At 33.4% G+C, this 22,317-nt stretch overlaps 1 protein-coding gene across 1 annotated transcript in view; it reads right to left on the minus strand.

Moving 5' to 3' along the window:
• DCC (DCC netrin 1 receptor) overlaps positions 1–22,317 on the minus strand; it is a 1,043,477-nt gene that overhangs the window by 153,290 nt on the left and 867,870 nt on the right. Inside the window, exons 14-15 of the mRNA XM_075993861.1 lie at positions 21,452–21,562; positions 4,600–4,794 (exon numbers count right to left, since the gene is read on the minus strand). Coding sequence (XP_075849976.1) covers positions 4,600–4,794; positions 21,452–21,562 — 306 coding nt within the window. The remainder of the gene's footprint in view (positions 1–4,599; positions 4,795–21,451; positions 21,563–22,317) is intronic.

The raw sequence follows: 22,317 nt of genomic DNA on the forward strand, positions 1-22,317 counted from the left end.
TGAAGGGATTTAATTTTGCCAGAACACTTTATTTTTCCATATAGGAAGTAGGGCTTCCCTGCAGTAGTGTGTTCTGGCTGCAAAGTTTGTTTTTTTTAGGTTTGAATTTGATCCCCAGCTCCTCTCTATTTACTAAACAGCCAAGTCTTTACTGCTTATTGCTATATTTATCTGAGGCTGTTCATGTAAAATTTGACTTATTTACTTAAAAAATAAACTTTGGCGTTTTAAATTTACTTTATTTCCTTCTCTGTCTTGCCTTCTTTGTAAAATTGGGATGAAACCTTACATTACAGGGAAGACGAAGGAATACACTGGGATTTTTAAAGTGCTTGGAAGAAACGCACTGAGCCACTGCTGTAAACACTAAATGACGTGGTACATTAAGGGTGAGGTCTGGATTGTTCCAACTAAAATAAAATATTTTTGTGAAAACCACATGTGATGAAGAAAAAGATTTTTTTATCATTTGAATGCCCGAATTTAATGTTGGTAGAATGAATGACCAATGTGATCCTTTACTTTACCAGTTTGATTTTACAAATGACAACTTAGGTTATAAAATACAAAATAAAATGTGGAACTGCTATAAACACAAGGAGATTGATGAGGGGATATCTGGAGATTTCTAATAATTTTATATATACATACACATATATATTTTTTTGTGCTCCAATGAAAAGACCTTTTTTCCTCTGTTCAATAATTGTATTCATCTTTTGTAATGGATTCTGTGGAATAGCCTTAGAAAGTTTACCAGGTGTGAGACAATGCATCTGCTTTGGACCTCAGGGAGTAGAAAGTGAGAAAAGAGTTACAAATAGAATGGGGTATGTATTATTAATGAATTGCCCCATGGCTATCCTTAAAGACTGCTTGAAAATGCCTATAGATTTAGAAGACACTAACCTAAAAAAAAATCATAAAAGATAAAATCCATTCTTCCTGATGTATTCTGAACAATGGTCTCAAGGAGTGAACTTTTCTTATTCCCTCTCATTCCTCTCTGGTCAACCAGTACTCATGTTGAATGAATTTAACTTTTCCACTCAGAATTTTTATTATAAAAATTGGCATTTTTATTATAATTAAAATTTGGAGTCTTTTATTTTCTTTTATCATCCTCCCTTCTACCCTTCTTTTCCCCCTTTCTTCTTTGCTTTATTCCTGAGAAATAAAATAATGTTTCTTAAAAAGAAAAAAAAAAAAAACTTGGAGTTTACATTTTTGTCTTCCCTATCAAACTGAATGTCACTGTATTGTTTACATATTTATTCATGCTAATTAATGTTGGTAAATGAATATGTTTTATATAATTTCATGCATAGGATGAGCTATCTGAATCTAAAAAACTGGAGTTCTCAAAATATTTTTAAAAATATAGTTGATATAGTTTACTTTTAGGTAAAGAAGACAAACTAGAACACTACAAACTTTAAGGTTCATAAAAAACCACAAAGCCTCTGGAATTACACTACTAGCATTTTCTGAACTACTGATGTACAAATGATAATAAGAAAAATGCCTTATTTATATGTGCATAATATTTTTAACTTTTTTAAAAAATCACAAATGTCTTTACCATTATTATCTCAATTGACTCTCAAAAAAAAAAGCTTGTAAAGTGGACATGCTATATTGTTTAATATGAGAAAACTGAGGTGCAGAGTCCCACAATGTCGGAATGAAAAGGCTACTGTGCTACATATGACCAATTCATTGTTAGAGACAGAACTCGAACCCTCATTTGATACCATTGAATTATGAACAAATTTAATCACAAATAGAATGTCATTTTATAAATATTTTTTTCTTTTATTAAACAGTACAAGGTAAAACATTTCCAATGAGTATTAAAGAAGGATTTTTGATAATATTTAGAAATAGATTATGAGTTTATCCCCAAAAGCTGAATATTCTTAATTAAGTAAAACTTTCTTATTATTGCAATGATTGCAATACAAAGTCTGTTATTTAGAGCTCTTAAAAGATCAACTTTCCAACCTCTATTAACTATTTTCAAAATCTGTTAACTCTTGGATACTATGATAGAGGGAATAAAAGGTACTCTTTTCCCTTTTTTCACTGAGATATTTTAAGGCCAGAATTCAAATCACTTTCCCAATATTAAAAATTTTGGAAGGGAGAAAAATATAAATCTCAACCCAGATTCAGAGTTTTGTTCAATTCCGTAGTTATTTACTATTTTGTATGCTTAGAATATGTTTTTTAGTTGTTATTCCATTAAAACCACATCCTCTAATATGTATCAAGAAAAGGATGATAAGAATGAATATAATGCTGTTTAGACATTCTAGTCTCTCATCACAGAGGAGGTTTATTGATCAATTATAAAACAAATAGCTTTTTTATAGTCTAAAATATAACCATGATACTTGAAGTTATGGCTGACCCTATGTATAAATGGATTATAACTTTCTTTATTTTTGGTTGTATAACTGTCATGCTATCCTTAAAACATAAAATTTCCTTTTGTTAATTATGTATATAATGACTAGACAACTTTGTGTTTCTAAAGCCTTAAAAATTAAAAATAAACATGTACTTATAAATACTTTTTTAAAAGATGCTATGAAACCTGATGTACCTATTTTGATGTTCAATAAAATAGATGAAACAATTAATGGTTTCTCTGCAGAATGGGAATATAGACTTGAATGACTCCTTTATAACAATTAGAGCTAAAGATATATCTCACACACACTTTGGTTAAATAGCATAAACATGTTGAGAAAAATGACAGTTTATTTGCATAATCATGAGGATATTTAATGAACAGCATACTAATACTTTTGTTTCATATTTTGTGTTAAGACATGGAACTATGTTAAAAGAGTATCAACTGGCAGAATTTATACATGTGTGCACGCGTGTGTGTGTGTGTGTGTGTGTGGGTGTGTGTGTGATTTCTCTTTCCAGATAAATTCTAAAGTGAAAATTCAAGATTATCACTTAGCTCCACATCCCAGTTTACCTTTAACAATTTTCCTAGATCTTTAGAACATATCTTGCAAAGAGATTTTTCTTTTTTTCTTATTAAGCATTCAGGGAGATTTACCAATGTTTGTCTCCCAAACTACTAACTTTGCTAAACTTGGAGACCCTCAGAGAGTTTCTTTGTAATAAAGAGCATCATTATCAAAAAGGCATAGTGAAATGTTGCAGTTTTCCTTCCTGACTTCCTTTTGAATTTGTACCACATTTTCATTGCCTGGAAGTCTGTGTACTGCCATGGGAACTTTCCTTCTTGTCTCTGGTGAGTGGTATGAAGATGACCTGTCAGAGATTGTGTACATTTTATAATGAATAAGTGAAAGTCTCCTGACATAGGTTTGATGCCCATAAAGCTATAAAAGATGAATTTTGTGATTATCTTTACATTCAAACTCAGGGACTGACAGAATATTATTTCTAAATGCACAGTTAACAAAACTATGGAGATTTTCAGTAGGTGCTTCTCTTATTAGTATTTAAAGCAATTATAGAAAGATGGGTCATTGCAATTTTCCATTTGTGCTGAGAAAGTCTTTTCTTGCTACTACTGCATTTTAGCTATTCAAATTCAAATCAGGCTTCTCATCACAACTATTCTGTTTGTGAGAGACACTACAAATAAGTAGTAGATGTCCCCACCCACCAATCTGGTTGCATTTCCAGTGGGGTCATCATTCTCCATTGCAAGTAATGTGGTATTAAATCAACAGGTAGAATCAACTTGCTTTTTACTTTACGAGAATTGTAAACATTGGCATCCTGATATATTACTGGCATCCTGACATATTATATATATTTCTTTTATTTCCATCTATTAATGATATAATCTATAATCACTTACAGCAATATGATAAATCAGATATAACATGAATATGAACACTTTTATACATATTAGATCTCTCTGAATGAACACATTTTTAATTAATTCAGATACATCACAATTGAAGTACTGTAGTCAGTAACAAACTAAAAAAACAAGATAGAGTTCAGTATAATAAAAAAACTTGGATTGGGGAGGAAGCAGGATACAAGCAGGAGGGAGTTTAATAACTCTAATTTACTGGCTTAACTGAAAATTCCTTTTTTCATCTTGTTTTACAGTTCTGATGCCATGGCCACAAAGCTTTATCAATGAATATTAAGGGAAAAGAAAGTACTAGAACTAGATAATTCAAGGTTAAAGAAAAATGAACAGAACATCTTCCTAATGAGAACAAATAAACACAACAACTGTGTTGATTTCCTTTATGTAAGAATTATTAAGATTAGAAGTTTCCATTGACAATTGGATAAAGAAAAATGACCCAATGAATTTTTGTATCCTGTGACACAAAATCAAGGGCACACACCAGGGCACTTACCATTAGAGATCTCTCTAGGTCAAATTCCCCAAATCTAAATTGCAGAGAACAAATGTGTGTAAGTGTGTGGGGGCCTGTATGTGTAGAGACAGGGAGTTGCTCCAAGAATTAATATATACTATAAAGTGAAGTCATAGTCCCAAATAACAATATTCTAAGAAATAACATAATTTCAAATAATTCATTTATTTCCCTTAATAGAATGGAAATCACAGCTACTCACCTAACCTCTCAATGGAATAATACCGCTGCTTACTGTCCACACGCACTGTCTCAGCATAAGGGCTCCCAACGCCGTAACCAATAATGTAACCTCGTACCACGATGTTTGGGTTCAAGGGAGGAGTCCAACTCATGATGATGCAGTTGGTCTGGGGCCTCACATGAAGAGAGCTTGGCTGATCAGGAACTTGAGACTCTGGGATTCAAAAAGAGATATCATCAGCATGTATGATAATAGAGCATGCAGCATGGCAAAAGGCTATTTAAACAAGACTTAATATCATATTCCATAGATGCTCAAATAATTCATTACTTATTACCCAAGCCCATCATTTTTCAGCATGTGATATGTTTTCCATGTTTGATTCAACTGTCACAGAATGTCTTAAGCATAAGAGGATGCTGAATTCCTTCCAGGGTCATGGTAGTCTAATGCATCTTTATTCTAATAGTTTCTTCCTTGTTTTGTTTTTTATATATTTCTTCTTCTATATCATTAATAAAGGTCAGAATCAAGGCAGATGTAAGAATAATAGGATAATAGAATGGGAAATAAAATTTCAATGCTGTCTTGCCCAATAATTACTTATTCTGATTTAGGTAAGAACAAAAACAAAAGTACCAGTCTTCTCATAAGAAATTGTAAGGAGGAAGAGTTTGGGGCCATGATCTACCTAGCATGATTAGGATGGTACTTGATTCATGGTTTATTGCATGTGCAAAAAATGAGTTCATTATTAAAGAGAAGACGACAGTGGCCTAGGTTAAAGCCACACAGGATTTAGAGCTGTGTAAATTTAGTTTAATACCACATTCTGTCATTTACTAGTCCTGTGTCCTCATGGAATTATTTTACTTCTCTGAATTTCCCTTCTGATTAAGCTGGCATTCCAAATATTGATTGATTCAAAGATTGAGCTCTGGAAGAAAGAGCAGAGTTCAAATTTGTACTGGATACTCATGAGATGTGAGACCATAAGACATTTCTTATCCTTGCTAAGCCTCAGTTCCCTCCTCTGTAGAATGAAGTTATGCTATTGAGAAAATTTAATGAGATAACGCATAAAACCACTCATTATAAGTAGCATATAAGTTCTCAACTAACTTTAGCTATTAGAAAGAGGATGCACATGCCACCTTGATATCCATTTTCTTTTAAAGAGATTGTGTATGTTGAAATTAATAAATTTTATTACTAAATTGACATTCTGATTTTCCATCATCATTCTTCCCTACTATCCCACTTCAAAAGAATAATTTATTTCCTAGACATTGATTATTATTCAATTAGTAAATATTACATTTATATGGCATCCATTATGTTTGGAAAGTGGGGCTAGGTATCTCTAATGTTCAGGATACAGAAGAGAGTGAATATGGCAGACATAAAACTTACACTTTGGGAATTTATAGTCTATTGGGAAAAATAGTCAAGTAAAAACACAGTTAAAATACACTGATACATATTTCAATAGGCTAAATACAGACACATGTAGCCTATTCTTTGAAAATCAAGGAAGTATTTTGAAAAGAAATGGAAGAAAGAATGTGCCCATCCAAACTTCAATATGTGCTTAACACAATTCTTGGCAATTAATAAGCACTCAAAAGATTACTGATTTAAATCTTTTTCAAACTACTGTGTTCATTATTTCCGTTCCAGAAATTTCTGTTTCAAGAGATTCTGAAAATCTTGGAAGATTGCCAAATTATGCAAGGAAATGTAATAACTAAAGGTAATATTATAATACATTTTACCTCCTCAATGTAATAGCAAATAAAGTTGATGCAATTCCCTCTACTAACTTTATCCATAATTGGTATGCACCCTTCTAGCTTAAGTGATAAATGGAAGCATGCTTTTTATTAAAGTTTTTAAAGCAGGTACCATAGCAACAGCATTCCAAAAGATTCTAAAGATGCTACATCAACACAATTTTCTAAAGATGCTTTTTTTGTAAAGATGTCCCTTTGTGTGTAAAAAAGGACAAACTATTATTTGCCTGCCCTAAAGAAGCCTGTGATATAATATGCAAAGATATCATGAAAGTTATGTCTCAAAGTATGGATATAAACCTTAATAGTAGAAACACAATCTTTGTGAAGTATTTCCCACTATAAACTCCATGTTAAAGTAATAAAAGAGATGAAGAGGGTGAATTGATACTTTTCAACCCTATTGCTACAGAATCTCATCAGTGTCCTTGAAATATAATGGGCTCTACAATCAAGTCTTTTTAACACATATGAGGTTTTTACAATAACTATTGAAACAACAAGATAATCTGCCTAATTTATATTAAGAACATAAACTGAATACTATTCAGATCTTCTGCATTTATGACTTTTTAAAAACAATATGAAAGCATAATGATTTGAATGACAAGATTTAACATCTTTTAGAATAAAAGAAAAAACTATTAAACATTTTCATAACAATAACTATTGTTATGAATATTCTCCGTATTTTCCATATATTCTCCATATTCTCCAAATATTCTCCATATTTCTGTAATTCATACAATACTTCTCTTGCAAATTAGTAACCACAGAATTGCATCCATTGGAGCTTTAAAGATACCATGGTAATGAATATACCAACTAGTTCTTGAAAAAGAGGGGCTCTTAGTACACAAGACTCCCCTTTATCCTTCACTGCATAAAAATGTTTTAATCCTAGATGGAAATCTCACAGCAATTTTTAATAGTATAAATAATATGGATGTTAATATATAAGAATATATGCTGCCTCTTCATCTAGATATTTAATGGGCTTTTATCTCTCAATTAAGATCATAGGGCAGAAGGATAGTACCTACCAAGGCAATATCGGACCTAAGCCATTCAAAATATATGGCCTCATCATAATAATAATTATTTCCAGAGATTGTTCATAATCCAGAATATCCAATTTATGCGCACACACTCACTTTTTAATGTAAAGACAGAAATAACAATTTTCCTTTTATGTTACCTGAGTGAGTTTTCTCTAACACAGGTGACCTTATGTATTGTGAAAGTGGTTATTACTGGAATGAATTATAAAATGTCAATTTAGAAAATTTGCCATGGAATATATGTGTCATGAGAGCTCCTTGTTTTGGGTCTGAAACTGAAGTTTGCTGCTCAGAAGTATATGAAAGATTTTACAACTATCTCTAGAACAGTGATTGAATATATAAAGCATGGAGGGGTATTAGGGCAATTATTGAGATAATTTGAAAGCAAATAATACATTTTGCTAAAATATCCCAATTAATGAACCCCTAAATTTCTATTGGAATCTGAATGATCAAATAACTAGGTCAACTTTCATTGTTGATTATATTATGGAATTATAGATTCTCTTTTGATTTAATTTGGTTCTAAAGAACAGATGTTATTATCTGAGTGACGATTACAGGTTTCCGCTAATGACTAATGTTCACATGCAGTACACGAGGACATTTATTAGATTAAGACGTCTGAAATTTCAATAATGATTGTGCATCTCCTGTGTGACAGTCATAGTTGCAGGTGCTAGAGTTAGAGATGTAGTGTTGGGGTAGGAAAGACAAAAGTTTCCTAATAAACAAATAAACAAACAATGAGATCTTGATAAATGCTATTCTGAGGGTACAATAACTGACTCCTCAGGGAAGGTCTCTCTGTTAGAGTCTAAGGTAAATTATCAGAAGAGCCAGTCAAGTAAACACAAAGTGGTGATCTTTGGAGGAAAAGGGAAAAACTATTGTGAAGGCTCTATTCCAAGAATGAGTTTGGTATTTGACGAAACCAAAGGTCATTATACCTGGAACATGGAGGACAAGAAAGGAAATGAAGAAGATAAAAAGAGAGTCAGCCGGTAACCTGTAAAAATGGTACAACTGCTATGGAAAACAGTATGGTGGTTCCTCAAAATACTTAAAATAGAATTACCACATGATCTTACAATTCCTCTTCTGGATATACACCCCATAGAGTTGAAAGCAAGCACTCAAGCAAATATTTGTATATTTATATTCATACAAGTGTTATTCACAATAGCCAAATGGTGGAAATAACCAGAGTGTCCATCAATGGACAGATGGATAAACAAAATGTGTCATATTCATACAATGGAATATAATTTTGTCTTTCAAAATACCAACTTGACACATGTTTGAAGATGTTATTTGAACTAACCTAGTCACAAAAGGACAAAAACTGCATGGTTCCCCATTACATGAGGTTCCCAGAGTAGTCGAATTCACAGAGGCAGAGAATAGAATGGTGGTTGCCACAGGCTCTGGGAAGGATGAATGTGTAGTTAGTGCTTAATGGGTATAGAACTTCAGTTTTGCAAGCTGGAAAGAGTTCTAGAGCTGGATTGTGGTGATGGTTGCACAACAATGTGAGTATACTTAATGTCACCAAACTGTATACTTAAAATGGTTAAGATGGTAAATTTGATGTCTATTACAACCCAATTTTAAAAAATTAAACAGAAAAGTGAGGGAGCCAGTCACCAAGAGACCAGAACACTCTATGCAAGGCAAGCCAGTGATGTACCGAGATGAGGAAAACCAAGCTAGCTCTCCTTGGGCCATGTTCAATTTGAGATGCCTATTAGTCAAACTTGTGGAAATATCAAGGCAGTAGTTGTGTATGGGGTTCTAGTGAAAGGTCAGGACTAGAAATGCAGATGTGGAAGTGACCGGCACATAGACAGTATTTTAAATAGATGGTCATGAATATAGATACAAACTAGGTGTGTAAGATCATGTTATTGCTCTGCTGAAAATCCCTCAAAGTGTTTCCATATCATAGTGTAAGGGCAGGTTCCTCATGATGGCCTAAAAGGCCATATATGATCTATCCTTCTTCCCTTCTTACTTCTTTGACCTCTTCTATTTCTTTTCCCTTTGCTCATATCACTCCAGTTATGTAGTCCACACTGAATACTTTGCTGTTTCTCAAACATGCCAGGCATGCTCCAGCCACCGGGCATTTGTCCTTGCTGTGCCTTCTGTCTGGGGAGCTTTGCTACAGATGTGGCTTCCTCTGTTACTCCTTCAAGTTTTTATTTAATTTCCAATTGCAGCCTTCCCTGACTATCATGGTTAAAACTCTAATCTTCTCCTCATAACTCCTAATCCCCTCTGTTATTCTCCTCCCCCATAGGATTTATTACCACTTATTTTGCTACCTATTTCATGTGATTATTTCATTACTCTGTCTTTTCCACTTTCACAAGTTCTCTAACTCTAATCCCCAGAACAGTTCGTAACATAAGGTGCTCAAAAATATAAGAATAAAGTCTACATTTCCAATAAGGTTAAATATAGCTGTCATTATATACAACTGTCATTATATATAAAATTATAGTTTTGTATACCTCTGTCCATTAGATAAGAATTTTAAGGAAAAAAATTGATAGAGACGGGATGAAAATACAGTTATTAAAGTCTTTTTTCTCCTACTGGCCAGCAAGATTTGTCTCTGCCAGCCCTCGCTAATGAAAAGGATCACCATGCACACTGTCTGCTGTGGGTGGCACTGCCAAGTGGTATCAGGCAGTCAGTACTTTTGACAAATACTCACATATTTGCTCTCCATTTAGTACGCTGCATTTTATGGATCATTTTGTTAGAGTTCTGTTCCAGTCCTTAATAGCCTATATTTCTTTACAGCGAATTGCATAAGGCAATTGACATACCCACACTCCATCTTTCCCAGCAGGTCTGATATGGACTAATGTGTTCATTTCTATAGGCAGAGCCTGTTCTCACCACTGGATATCATTTCCCTTAGGCCACTGGCCTCCCTAAACTTTGAATATTTTTTATTTGTTTATTTATTATAGTAGACTACCATTTTTATTCACCATTGAACTCTTATTTTGTATTCTTTTAACATTCTACTTCTACCATTTTCTCAGTATTTGTTTTTTAATATATTTAGAAAATTTATAAGCAGCAAAATTTATTCAGTGGTAAATGGCTCTATAGGTTTTGACTAACAGGTAAAATCATGTATCTACCACTCCTTTCATGATAAAAAAACAATTCCATCACCCCAAAACTTCTTCAGGCCACCCCTTTGTAGTCAAGCCCTCTCCCAATCTCTCATTATTAATTTTAATAATGAACTTTAAAAATTCTTTCCTCTGGGAACAGAAAGTATATTCTTTGACTAATCTTTACTTATTGAGTTTCAGCATTAAAATATTTAAAACCATTTAGGTTTTGTTCTTTTTCCTAATAACCATAATGGCTAAAATTTATGGAAACCTATTATGCATGTGTCATACTCATATTTTAATAAATGTTATCTCCTTTAACTTTTCCCATGTAGTTTGCTCCATTAGCTATTCTACACATTTTATATTTCTTAAGTTGTTACTTTTCAGCATTAAGATTTATAATTTTAAACACATTTTTCTTTTAACTTTTAGTATGTTTTCCTTTCATCTTAATTGTTTTACACTAATTATTATTTTATTATTTTACTTTATTTTTAGCTACTTTTGTTTGCCTATGACTAATTTTACTTTATCACTATTCCAAAAATTGAAAAAGGATGTAGAAGTTCCAAAGGAGTGAACAAATACATAGTACCCTAATAAAGGAATTTTGACAGCCGTATTCCTGTAACACCACCACAGTGAATTGTAGTTCTGAAAAAAATGTCTCCTAAGTCTAACTCAATTGAACTTATAGATCTAAGGGTGGACAATCTTTTTTCCCCTGTGTCCTCCAATTCCTGATATTAGCAAACTTAACACCTAGTGACAATAAAGATAGATCCTGGAATAGCATTGTCCCTTCAGGCCTGGTAAACAATCTGACCTCTCCTGAGGAAATCATTCATTAGAATCTACATCTTAAACCTTCTGTTCCTGTACATACTGGCCTTGGTTCACATTTGATGATAACTCAAAAAAAAAAAAAAAAAAAAAAAGGAAAGAAGGAAAAGAATAATATATTCCTTAGGGAAAAAATTCTCAATGCCATGCCTCAAGTTTAATCTTGAAAACATCGCTAAGAATCTTCACTTTCCTTGTCTTCTCTTGCTTAGTGAAGCTGCAGAATCCCAATTTCAGATCACCGAAGGGGGAAATCAGCCCTTCTCTTGTATAACACTTGGACAAACATGGGCTTCATTTATTGAATTCTTGATTTGATAAGGATCAGTAGGAAGTTAAGATCCCTCTCCAGGGTAGTGGGTTGGTGTGCCAAACAGAACACAGGAGAAACTACCACAAAGTTCAATTTGATTTACAAACTCCAATTTCTTGAAGTGGTGAAAGAACCTAAGTTTCCTGACAGAGCAAATACCCTCCATGTGACTTTTTAGGAGTAGCTGCAGAAACAGAAGACCCTAAATGTCTGGAAAACTTGTTCTCTCACGTTACAGTTCAAGGATACCAGCTTCAAATATCATAAAACCTCACTAGACCTTTGTCTGTCTACCATGATGCATGTGATCAGACACCTTGCATTGAATAATCTCCAGGTCTTTGGCCATTCAAACCATAAACCCTATTCTGAATGGTAGAGAGGGGGAAACTTAGTCCTTGCCAAATGACATACTAAACAAGTTCTGCAGGTTCATTTTCCTCTAAGTGGATTCAAACCCTACTCTCTCAGAATTACAGACCTATTGGTTTGCTCCAAACACACAAACAAACAAAAACACCACTATATCTTTAACATCTCATATCAAGCTGTTCTCAAAAAAGCTAGGGTTTCCATGTTAATATCTTATAAGAGGAAAAGGGGGATGCAATCTTATATTTATTTAAAAAAAATAACAAGGGGAACAACAGATATTTCTAGCTCTCATGGATCTATAATTTTTTCTTTTACAATAAAGATGGATATCAGTGAAGAATCAAACTACATAGATTATATGTATTTTATACAAATACCCAGTTAAGATGTTTATATGTTCACCCAGCCACTCAATATTAATTGAGCACCTATTATGGAGCAGGCACTGTGTAAGCACTGAGAAGTCCAAGACAAAGCATGGTCTTTGTTTCTAGTCTACTAAGAAAGCCATGTCCAAAGTGTCATGTGGGTTTAGAAGAAAGATATATGAATGAAACTCAGATAAGAGAATGCTTCCTAGAAGTAAATCCACCTAGTCAGTTTTGTTTTGTTTTGAAGGATTTGACAAAAATTTATTTTTGTTCCTTTTCCAGTCTTTTAAAGTCGACACAGATTTCTTATAACAAAGCTGATTATAAGAGCACACAAAGGCTGAGCACATAGAATAGGATTAAACTGAACAACCTAGAGTGATGAAGAGTAAAAGCCACTCAGTAGGTGCCTTCAGCAGAAAACTGATCACTCAAGGTGATCACCTAATAGTTGGAGGTTGAAATCCTTACACTGCAAAAACAAGAAGACGATAGTGCATGTACTGTCCATGGGAGTCTGTAGCTTTATCTTGGCTTCTATTTATTACTTAAGAACAATTAACATAGTTATGTGTGGTCTTTAATAGAAACCTGCATCCATTTAAATTAAACATGATATTTTCTATGGTTGTTTGAGTATAAGGCCACAATATTTGTTTTAGAAAAACCCCTTAAAGTAGTAATTTTAATATTAATGTTATCCATTCTTTTGAAAAAGAAATTGCTTTAACAGAATTAAGATTGCTTATAATTTAAAAAATATTTTATACATCATGATTAGTATATTAAAACTACTTATATTTAGATATTATTTACATCTAATAACCAAAGAAAATCCATTACCAAATTGTTACAGTAGATATTAATCCATTTGACATGCTTATTAATTGATCCCATAGGTATAATTATAGGTCAACGTGATTTTGGGGTCTATTCTTTCGTTTTACTAATAGGAAAGCTGGATTTACAGAACAAATAAACACAAACTATGCAGCCTCCCAAGGTTCATAATAGCTCTTCAGTGAGTTTTGAAGGGTGAGTAGGTATGAGATATATGTGAAAAGACACTCTGACAGAAGACACGCTAAGTCCAAAAGCTTGAGACATGATGCAGCTGAGGAAGTGCACCTGGAGGGAAGTGTGAGGCAGACCTGGAGGACATCAGACCTGAGGCTGAGCACAGAATCTGAGCACTGAAATGACATCATCAGATCTGGTTATGAAAAATCACCCTGGCAATGCTGTGGAGTCTACAGAGGTGGGGGAGCAAACAGGTGTCAAGAGACCAGGGGTGATGCTATTTTCAGGTGACAAATGATGAAAATCTGACATAAAATGCGGTGGCGGAAGTGAAAAGGCGAGGATGGGTTCTAAATCTATCAAGAAGGTGTGGATTATAGGTCTTTGTGATTGACTGGATATTGACAGGGAGTAGCACAGAGGAGGTGAGGATGATGGGGAGGCTTTTGTCGTGGATGACAGCTGGACTGTCATCCACTGGTACCAGTGCCAAAGTGAAGAATTCAATCAGTATTAAGAGGGATGATACCTTGAGAAATCAGCCCACAACCTCAAACTAGACGAAAGAATCTGTGTGCAAGCTCTTCATCTTTGTTATATTTAAAAATACTGAAAGACAAAATAATGACAAAAACCCTTACAGTCGCTCATGGCCTTTCTATTTTTGAATTATATAAGAAGCGATTACGTTATCTTCCTTTGTCTTCAATTCCATCACCAGAATCAACAACTGTCAACTAGTTTGATATAGGAGAAGAAAAACACTTTATGTTCTACCAAAAATACTGGCAATAGTCTCACATAATTAGTGAGATTATTCAATCTGCCAGTTGAGATGCCAATTTTATTTTTATATTTATTTCCCAACTATACCCAGACATGTTTCTGTCTTCTGTGTTCTGTTATAGTGATCTGTCTATTCCAATGCAAACAGTACTATATTGATTTTAAATCAAGCTTTATGGCTAATGTTAATGTTTATTATACTTTCTCAAAATTTCTTAAAATTCTTTTACATTTATTCTTCCATCTAAAATTTACTCTGATTGAAATTGCATTAAGGTAATCATTAAATTGGGAAGAATTAATGTCTATATAATGTTCAGATTTTTCATCCAGGAATATATGTATCTTTCTATTTATTCATGTCTTGTTTTATATTTTTTAATAAAATGTTATATTTTTCTTTGTATATATTTGTTTATATTTCATTATATTTAGTCTTAGATGTTATATTTTGGGTTGCTTTATAAATGTATTTATTTTCTTTTTAATGTTTAAATTAATTATTGCTACAATAAAGAAAAGCTATTTACTTTTTAATATATGCATATTGAAATGTACTACCTTGTTAAATTTTCTTGTCAGTTTTAATAGGTATTTAGTGTAGTTTCTTGGAATTTTCAAATATGAATCATAATTTATAAAAATAACATTTCTTTCCTTCTACAATAAAATAGTATGACTTTTTAAGTTTTTTGTTTTTCTTGTCAAAACCTCTATACTCTGTTGAATAACAGAAATAGTAGGAAGCTTTTCAGGCTTATTTGGATCTTAAAGTAAATGTGTTTAGTATTTTACCATTTAGCATAATGTTTGCTTTTAGTTTCTTGTAAGAAAAACAATAATAAAATTTTGAAAGCTTGCTTATGTTTCTATATTAACATGAGCTTTTTAAAAAATTGGTAATGACTATCTCATTTTACAAAATGTCTTCTTGCATCTATTGATATAATGCTATGACACCCTTTTAAATTATGCCTTAATTAGACATGGGCTGTTAAGGTGCGCTGAAGATATGCCCTCCTTTTGTAACAGAAGTGAATACATCTATTCCCTTAATGCAGACAACCAGGCTTTGTCATGGACGAGGAGAAGTTTCATAAGACCAATGGTATGAGTATTTCATATTACTGTTCAAAAGAAATGTAGTCAAAGTCTGCAATCTAATTTATCAAAACCAGAAACAACAGCACACTGTTGAACATTTTACTGCTATTATCCTAGTTAATTCTCTCAAAGAGGCACTGAGATGGATATTGTTGTGCTCTCTTTATAGACGAGAAAACTCTGGGCTTGGGGAAGTTAGGTTACTTGCTCAAGATTATATAGTGAGTGGAGCTGGATTCAAATCTAGTCATAAAACTCCAGAACTCACTGCATTCCTTACATTATACTTAAAAAAAAAAAATCAAGCAAATCATAGGGGTATCAGATAGTCCATGAGCACATTAAAGTTTTCTATAGCCATGGAAAGGGCTTGAAACTTCTTTGAACATTTATCCATGTCTAAACAATCTTTCCCATCCTTCACACACTGGAACTCTGAGATTCTGAACAGCTTCCTTCTCACTCAAGAACTGAAGCAGAATTTATATTGTTTTCAAAAATCAGTTTTGGCTTTGCTGCTATTCTCCTTATGTGTAAAATGAAATCCACTTAAATGATAGTAAGGGGCTGGGTTCTCTTATTTTGGTGATGAAATACTTGCTGTTCCACTGGCTCATCTGATTCCCCAAGCCTGCCAATTAGCAACACAAAATATCATAAGTGGCTCCTTTGGAAAGTCCTTCTGAAAAAAATTCTGTTTCACGACAGCCACTTACACATCTCTGTGTACACCAAATCCCATACTAACGCCAAGTTAAATTGCCAAAAGAACACATTCTTTTGCTCACTGGTGTAGACTCAACTCCTTACCATACTTCTCAAATGAAATGAATTTGCAGTGGACCCATCGAACCACTACCTGATCAGGCTAATAGGGCTTAATTACCTATTTCCTGCGGGCAGGAAATTAGAGCGAGCTCCTAGGTTCACATTTTTTGCTGCATTACTACTCTCACATTTTCAGATGTCTCTGCATTGCTGATTTTTTGCTAGCTAAGCTCCTCCACTTTAGCGCAGAGGTTTAATTTTAAATCACATTATTATTGATTGTGTATCACAATTTCCACCTGTTAACGTCAAAATTTTTAAAAAATTAGTAGCACAAACAGATCCTGGAGGATACCTTGTTGAACTTCATCACAAATTCTCTCATTTACTTATGCAAGACAATTACATAAAAACCTTGGGGAATTCTAATGATCTTGGGTCTTTAAGTTGAAATTTTGAGGCACAAGATACATATTTTAAAACTTCCCAGCTGTCAGTAATAACAACGTGCTTTCCAGGGAACTTTAAACAAACAGTGTGCTTTGACTTTATAATTACTTTAACAAAACATCCTAATTAAAAGGGCACTCCATAAGGAATTAGGGTATTTCTCCAAGTTACTGCTATCTTCACACTGCTTAAGCCAAGCTGAGAAGGCAAGAGGACCTACAAGAAGTCACAGGAGACAGAGGGTTGCTTTTAACAATCTGCAAATAGCACAGCCTTTTTTGAACTGACTTGTGGGCCCAAAGTTATATATAATGAGTATATCACTCCCTTGGGGTTCACCAGGGGACTCTGAAGCAGGAGGGAAGTTATGCAACACAATGCAACCAGGGAGGGCTAATGCTGCAGTTGCCTTCCAATGTGGATTTCTTCAATTACAGCAAAGAATGCCTCCCATTTCATGTGGTTTTCAAAATGATTACTTTCTCCATCATGATTTAAGAAAAATCAAAGAAATTCTATTTGAAATTTTACTTAGGACGTAGATTTCATACCTTTCCAACAGTAGCCAAGAAGGTTTTGGTGGAAGTCATGTATATCTTATTTTATGATTTAAAGATTGACATGAATAAGTTAAAGTGAGATGAACATTTTAAAAAATATGTTTTTTAAATACAGCAAGCCACCACCCGGAGAATTCTTTTGGAGTAACTAGTGACCACTACTGAACTTGTCCATTGATTCAAATACTAATTTTTATCAAGGGTTACACTTTCTAATACTCAAGTGGTACAATCAAAAGAAGAAAACCAGAAAGAAAGGAAATCAAAATCAGTTTAAGGAAGTAGCTTAGTGGAAAGTGATCCAGGGTCAATAAGTTGAGAAAGTCTTTGGTACTATTAATTTCTTATAGCAAGAGGAACAGACCTGTCCCACACTTTCACATATTTAAAAGCCCTGAAATGGTTGTCAGTTTCCATTATGTTTAAAAGTGAACAATCTGAAATCATAATGTATAACAGTATTATGTGCAAGAAGTAGCAACTCCACTGGCTTTCTTCTATAAATTTTTTATTTACCTTTTTTCAGACAGCAATGTGTATATTATGGGAAATGATAATACCATTGTCTTAGCAATTATCATCCAAATGAAGAGATGGAAAAATGAGAACAGAGGCAATATTTGAAATGTGTGGAAATGTGTTATAACAATTGACTGGTAAAGGAGTAACATTTGGATGAGTGAGGAAGCATTTCAACTAATGGTGATAAACATACATTTTCTTAAGGGACATTTTTTTTGAAGAATGTCTTCTGTGCTGTCATACACACCCTTCCTTATAATCCTATTTGTCAGAATCCCCCAAAGTTTCTAGTTCAAGTGCTACTTGTTTCCACAAAGTCTTTTCCAGTTAGTGCAGCCATTAACTGTCTATGCCTCTAAATAGCTGGTCTCATCTTTTTCATGTTTGTACTCCCCACAACTCAGCACCCTGTAGGTTCTTAAATTATATTTCACCATAACTGTATCCATATTCAAATGAGGAAAAAGTAAGGAGGAGTGCTGCATGCAGAAGAGGGCCATTATTAAGCCAAGAGCATAGAAAAGTTCAAACAAATCCAATTAAGCATTTATTAAGACTCTACTCATGAACATGGCATCGAGATTCTTGATTAAAATAGATGTATGAATTGGATTATATTTAGATCACATGGATATGCAAAGCATGGAGTTAAATGGGAGTTCTGTGCCATCTAAGAAGCAGTGATTTTATATTTTAGTTCCACTTAGATTGTGACTCATTCATAGTCAGGAGAAAGAGCATATAAGTCAAGTGGAGAGTCCCTTTTACTCTGGATATTTATAAGAGCTTCAGCACCTCTGCTCCATTTATTTTCCCTCCTTCCAGTAAGAGATATAGCCACTTAGGTTTGGATAAATGATATGACCTTCCTTCTTAGCATCGTTTGTTAGCCTTGAATCACTGTCTTTATTGTCACCAAGTCAGTTCTATGGGATCAGTGGAAGCTTTGCTCTGGTCACCTGGACTAGACCTCAGTGCTCAAAATGTAGCCTGTGGTTCCCACTCTACAGCTGCTAGCTGACTTGATCAACTTAGCTAAATTTTCTTAGTCTAAGTTACTCTTCTTTAAAGTAAAGCTAATAATATATATTCCATATGGATAGATGAAAGGATAAAGCACAATTACATCAACTTTAAAAGTTATTTTCAGGTAAAATAGAAAAAAAAATTAAATATGTGTTTAGCTTATCATAACCACCTTTTATTCATTACATAAGACAGATCATATCCTCATGACTTTAGGGACAACTCCACTGGCCTCCTTGCTATGTATACCTCAACCAAAATCTGGGATCCAGTCTTAGGATGTCTGTTCTTGCTTTTCCTTCTACCTGGAGGGCTGTTGTCTGATCTATTCACTTTCTTAAAGTTTGGGCTCATATTTTACCTAATCAGAGAAACTTTTTCAATCCCTTATATAAAACAGTACTCCCCAGTCCTTGCTATTCCCTCTACCATGCTTTAGTTTTCTTCAGAGCATATACCACTATCTGCTACCATCTCAATAAAACTTACACACTTCGAGAGTAGGGGCTTTGTTTGTTGCTTTATTCTTACTACATAAGGTAATGCCTGACACATATAGACCTTCAATAAGAAATGCATGTTGAATAAATATATGAATGTCTCATAATCTATTAGTGAAGGGCATGAACTTTGTGTAGTGTGACTTTGTATAGCTCCATGACTTTTCAGTTATATAGGCTAAGACAAGTTAAATAATATCTCTAAGCCTCAAATTACTTTTCTGTAAACTCCAATGTTACCTCTAGGGTTGTCCTAACAGGAATGTCCATATTTACCTACTTCTGTTAATAATACATTTTTTATGCTTGAGCCAGAGTAATCTCTACAAAATGTAATTCTAATCAAGTTGCTATTTTTTTTTAATTCTTAATGAATTTCTTAGGATAAAGTAAGTTATTGCATTAATGGCATTCTTAAGACAATATTTACAATCTGTAACTTGGTCTTGACAGATTTAGAACCTGTCCATCTTATAAACCTCATCCTATATCATCTCTGTGCTTTATCCTTGATAGCCTTTTTTCAGTCCCTGAACAGTGCCATTGTCTTGACTTCAAACCTACATTTACCTTACCATTCATTCCTTCTTCTCAATCTCTAAAGTATTTACTTGCACAGCTAATTCTTATTCATCCTTCAAGTCTCAGTTTAAAAGCAAGTCTTCCATATGTCTGTCCATTTATCTATTTATCTGTTCATCTTATATTTAACTATAGTTTTCAAATGTCCGACTAGGTTTGAACTATAACAATGGCAATTTCCTACACTTCACCTAAAATTTTTTCCTTTGCTATACTCTAAGCTCCATGAGAAAAGGACCATGCCTTATTTATTTATGTATTATATATTATTGTATCCACAGAGCTAAGCATAGTGCCTGATACTTATATTTCTATAAATATTCTTTGAATTAGTATGCTGTCACATGGCAATTCTTCTTATAATTATTATTATTATTGAAATATCATCTGTTGACTGTTTTACTGCTACCATAAATATTTTGATAAACCCAAATCTGTGACTATAGTAAAATCATGAATGACAGCAAGTTATTTCGAAAGAGAAGAAGAACGGAGAGGGCCAAGAAGAAGAAGAATGAAGAGAAGTTCAAGAAAGAGGCAAGGGTAATGGAAGGAGAAAGGGTAATGGAAGGAGAACTAAGAGGAGAATAAAAATGAGGAAGGAAGGGAAAGAGAGAGAGAGAGAGAGAGAGAGAGAGAGAGAGAGAGAGAGAGAGAGAGAGAGAGAGAGAGAAAGGAAAAGAAAAGGAAGGAATATAGAATTTTTACTCTCCCTTTTTACCAGAATAATTTTAGGTCTATCAGTTAAGGAATACGAGAATTTTGTTGTTAGTTATTTAGGTAATCATCATGTGTCATCACATTTTCAATACACATAAGTTTATCATTTTATCTACCTTTTCTTGGTCCCAGTTTTGATTGCCTAGCTTTAAGTATACTAATCATAACTTACTTCTTTTGAGTGCCTCTCATTTTCCTGGATTTCTGCCTATTTTATTTATAACTCTAATTCTGTACAGTATATTTCTGTTTTATCATTTAGACGTTTTTATGTCACTCCCTTTATCCATTTCTCTTAAAATTTATTTTTTAAATTAATTCATGATGGTTTTAATTTCAATAGTAATTTCAAGGTTTTGCTTATATTTCATTTATTGGTATTTGAATTTTATATGATTCTTAATATCTCATCTATGAATGTCTCAAGACAACTACCAATTAAGCAAATAAAGTAGGTTATCTTTTATATCAAGAAAAAATAATGGTGATACCATAAGCAAGTCAAAAACCACATACAGATGTTATGCAGACGCATCATAAAACAGCAGAAAAAGCTATGTGAAATCATGATTACCATCAGAAATTATAGTAATTCTTGTGATGAAAATGGTTAAAGTCAATTATTCAAAATGGCATAAGTAGAAGATTAATCATTTCAGATTATCTTGAAAAAAGTAACTTGATATGAGGACCATAATTAACGCATAATTTTGCTATGCCATTCATGGTATATTGTATTTTATATGGCACCATTAAAAACTATTATTAATTAGTGGGTTTTGTTGTGTTTTCTTTTATTTTGTATCTGGAGACACAGGAAGAATAAATGTCCCCGAAGTTGGAGCTCATTAACTTTTTAAAGGGCCCCTTTGAAGCTGAGGTAACAAGGAGATAGAAATCAGAGTGACAGTCACCAGGGAGAAGTCTTACCATCCAGGTCATTCTCTGGGGTTTCTGCTGTGTACCAGTTTGAAGGGGGTCCGGTGCCGTTGACGGTCATGGCTGACACCTGGAAACTGTACTGACTTCCTTTCTCCAGTCCTATAAAAGAATTTTCCACAGGGGGGTAAAAGTTACCAAACAAGTATTTTAGCTGAGTTTTATTTAGCAACATTTTAACAATAGTTGACATGTTTTACATTGTTTGTGATTGTTGTGGTAATTATTGTTATTTTGACCAAAAGGGCAGGGATACCACAATGAGAAATCAAATTATTTTTTATATATCATCATGTATTTTTTTTTCATTTATAAAAATGCATCCCTGAAAATAACCCCAGGGCTCATGCAGAATGTAAAATATGAATGATGAAGAAATAATCAAAAATAGCAAGGATCATTTTTTCCTCACTGTTCAGAAGGGCCCTGCCTATAAATCAAGAATAGTCAATCTAAAAATTTATGTCTTCATCATTCATTCAAGGTCAGTGGTTATGTTTTCTTCAGGGCAAAAAAGAAACTAAAGCCAGTGCACTTCAGCAGAATATATTAGGGTTTCTGTCTCTTAAAACCATCTTTTGAATATATGTTGTTTTGTATCAGCTTCCATAATAGAGATGAACAAAATCAGTATATATATGATAATTTGGGCACATAATATTGTACACAGTTATGACATTAGGATTTATTTTAACAAGCACAGAGAACACAGGTAAATTGGGGAGGCCACATGGATTGTTAGTCTGATAAAGTATAAATTTTTGATGTAAATAACTATCCTCTTACCTAAATCTCAAAGTAGCTCATTGACATGACAAATTATTTATTTAAAAAATGATACTTGTCAAAAAGTCATA

The sequence above is a fragment of the Microcebus murinus genome, chromosome 17 (genome assembly GCF_040939455.1).
Source record: "Microcebus murinus isolate Inina chromosome 17, M.murinus_Inina_mat1.0, whole genome shotgun sequence".
NCBI lineage: Eukaryota > Metazoa > Chordata > Mammalia > Primates > Cheirogaleidae > Microcebus > Microcebus murinus.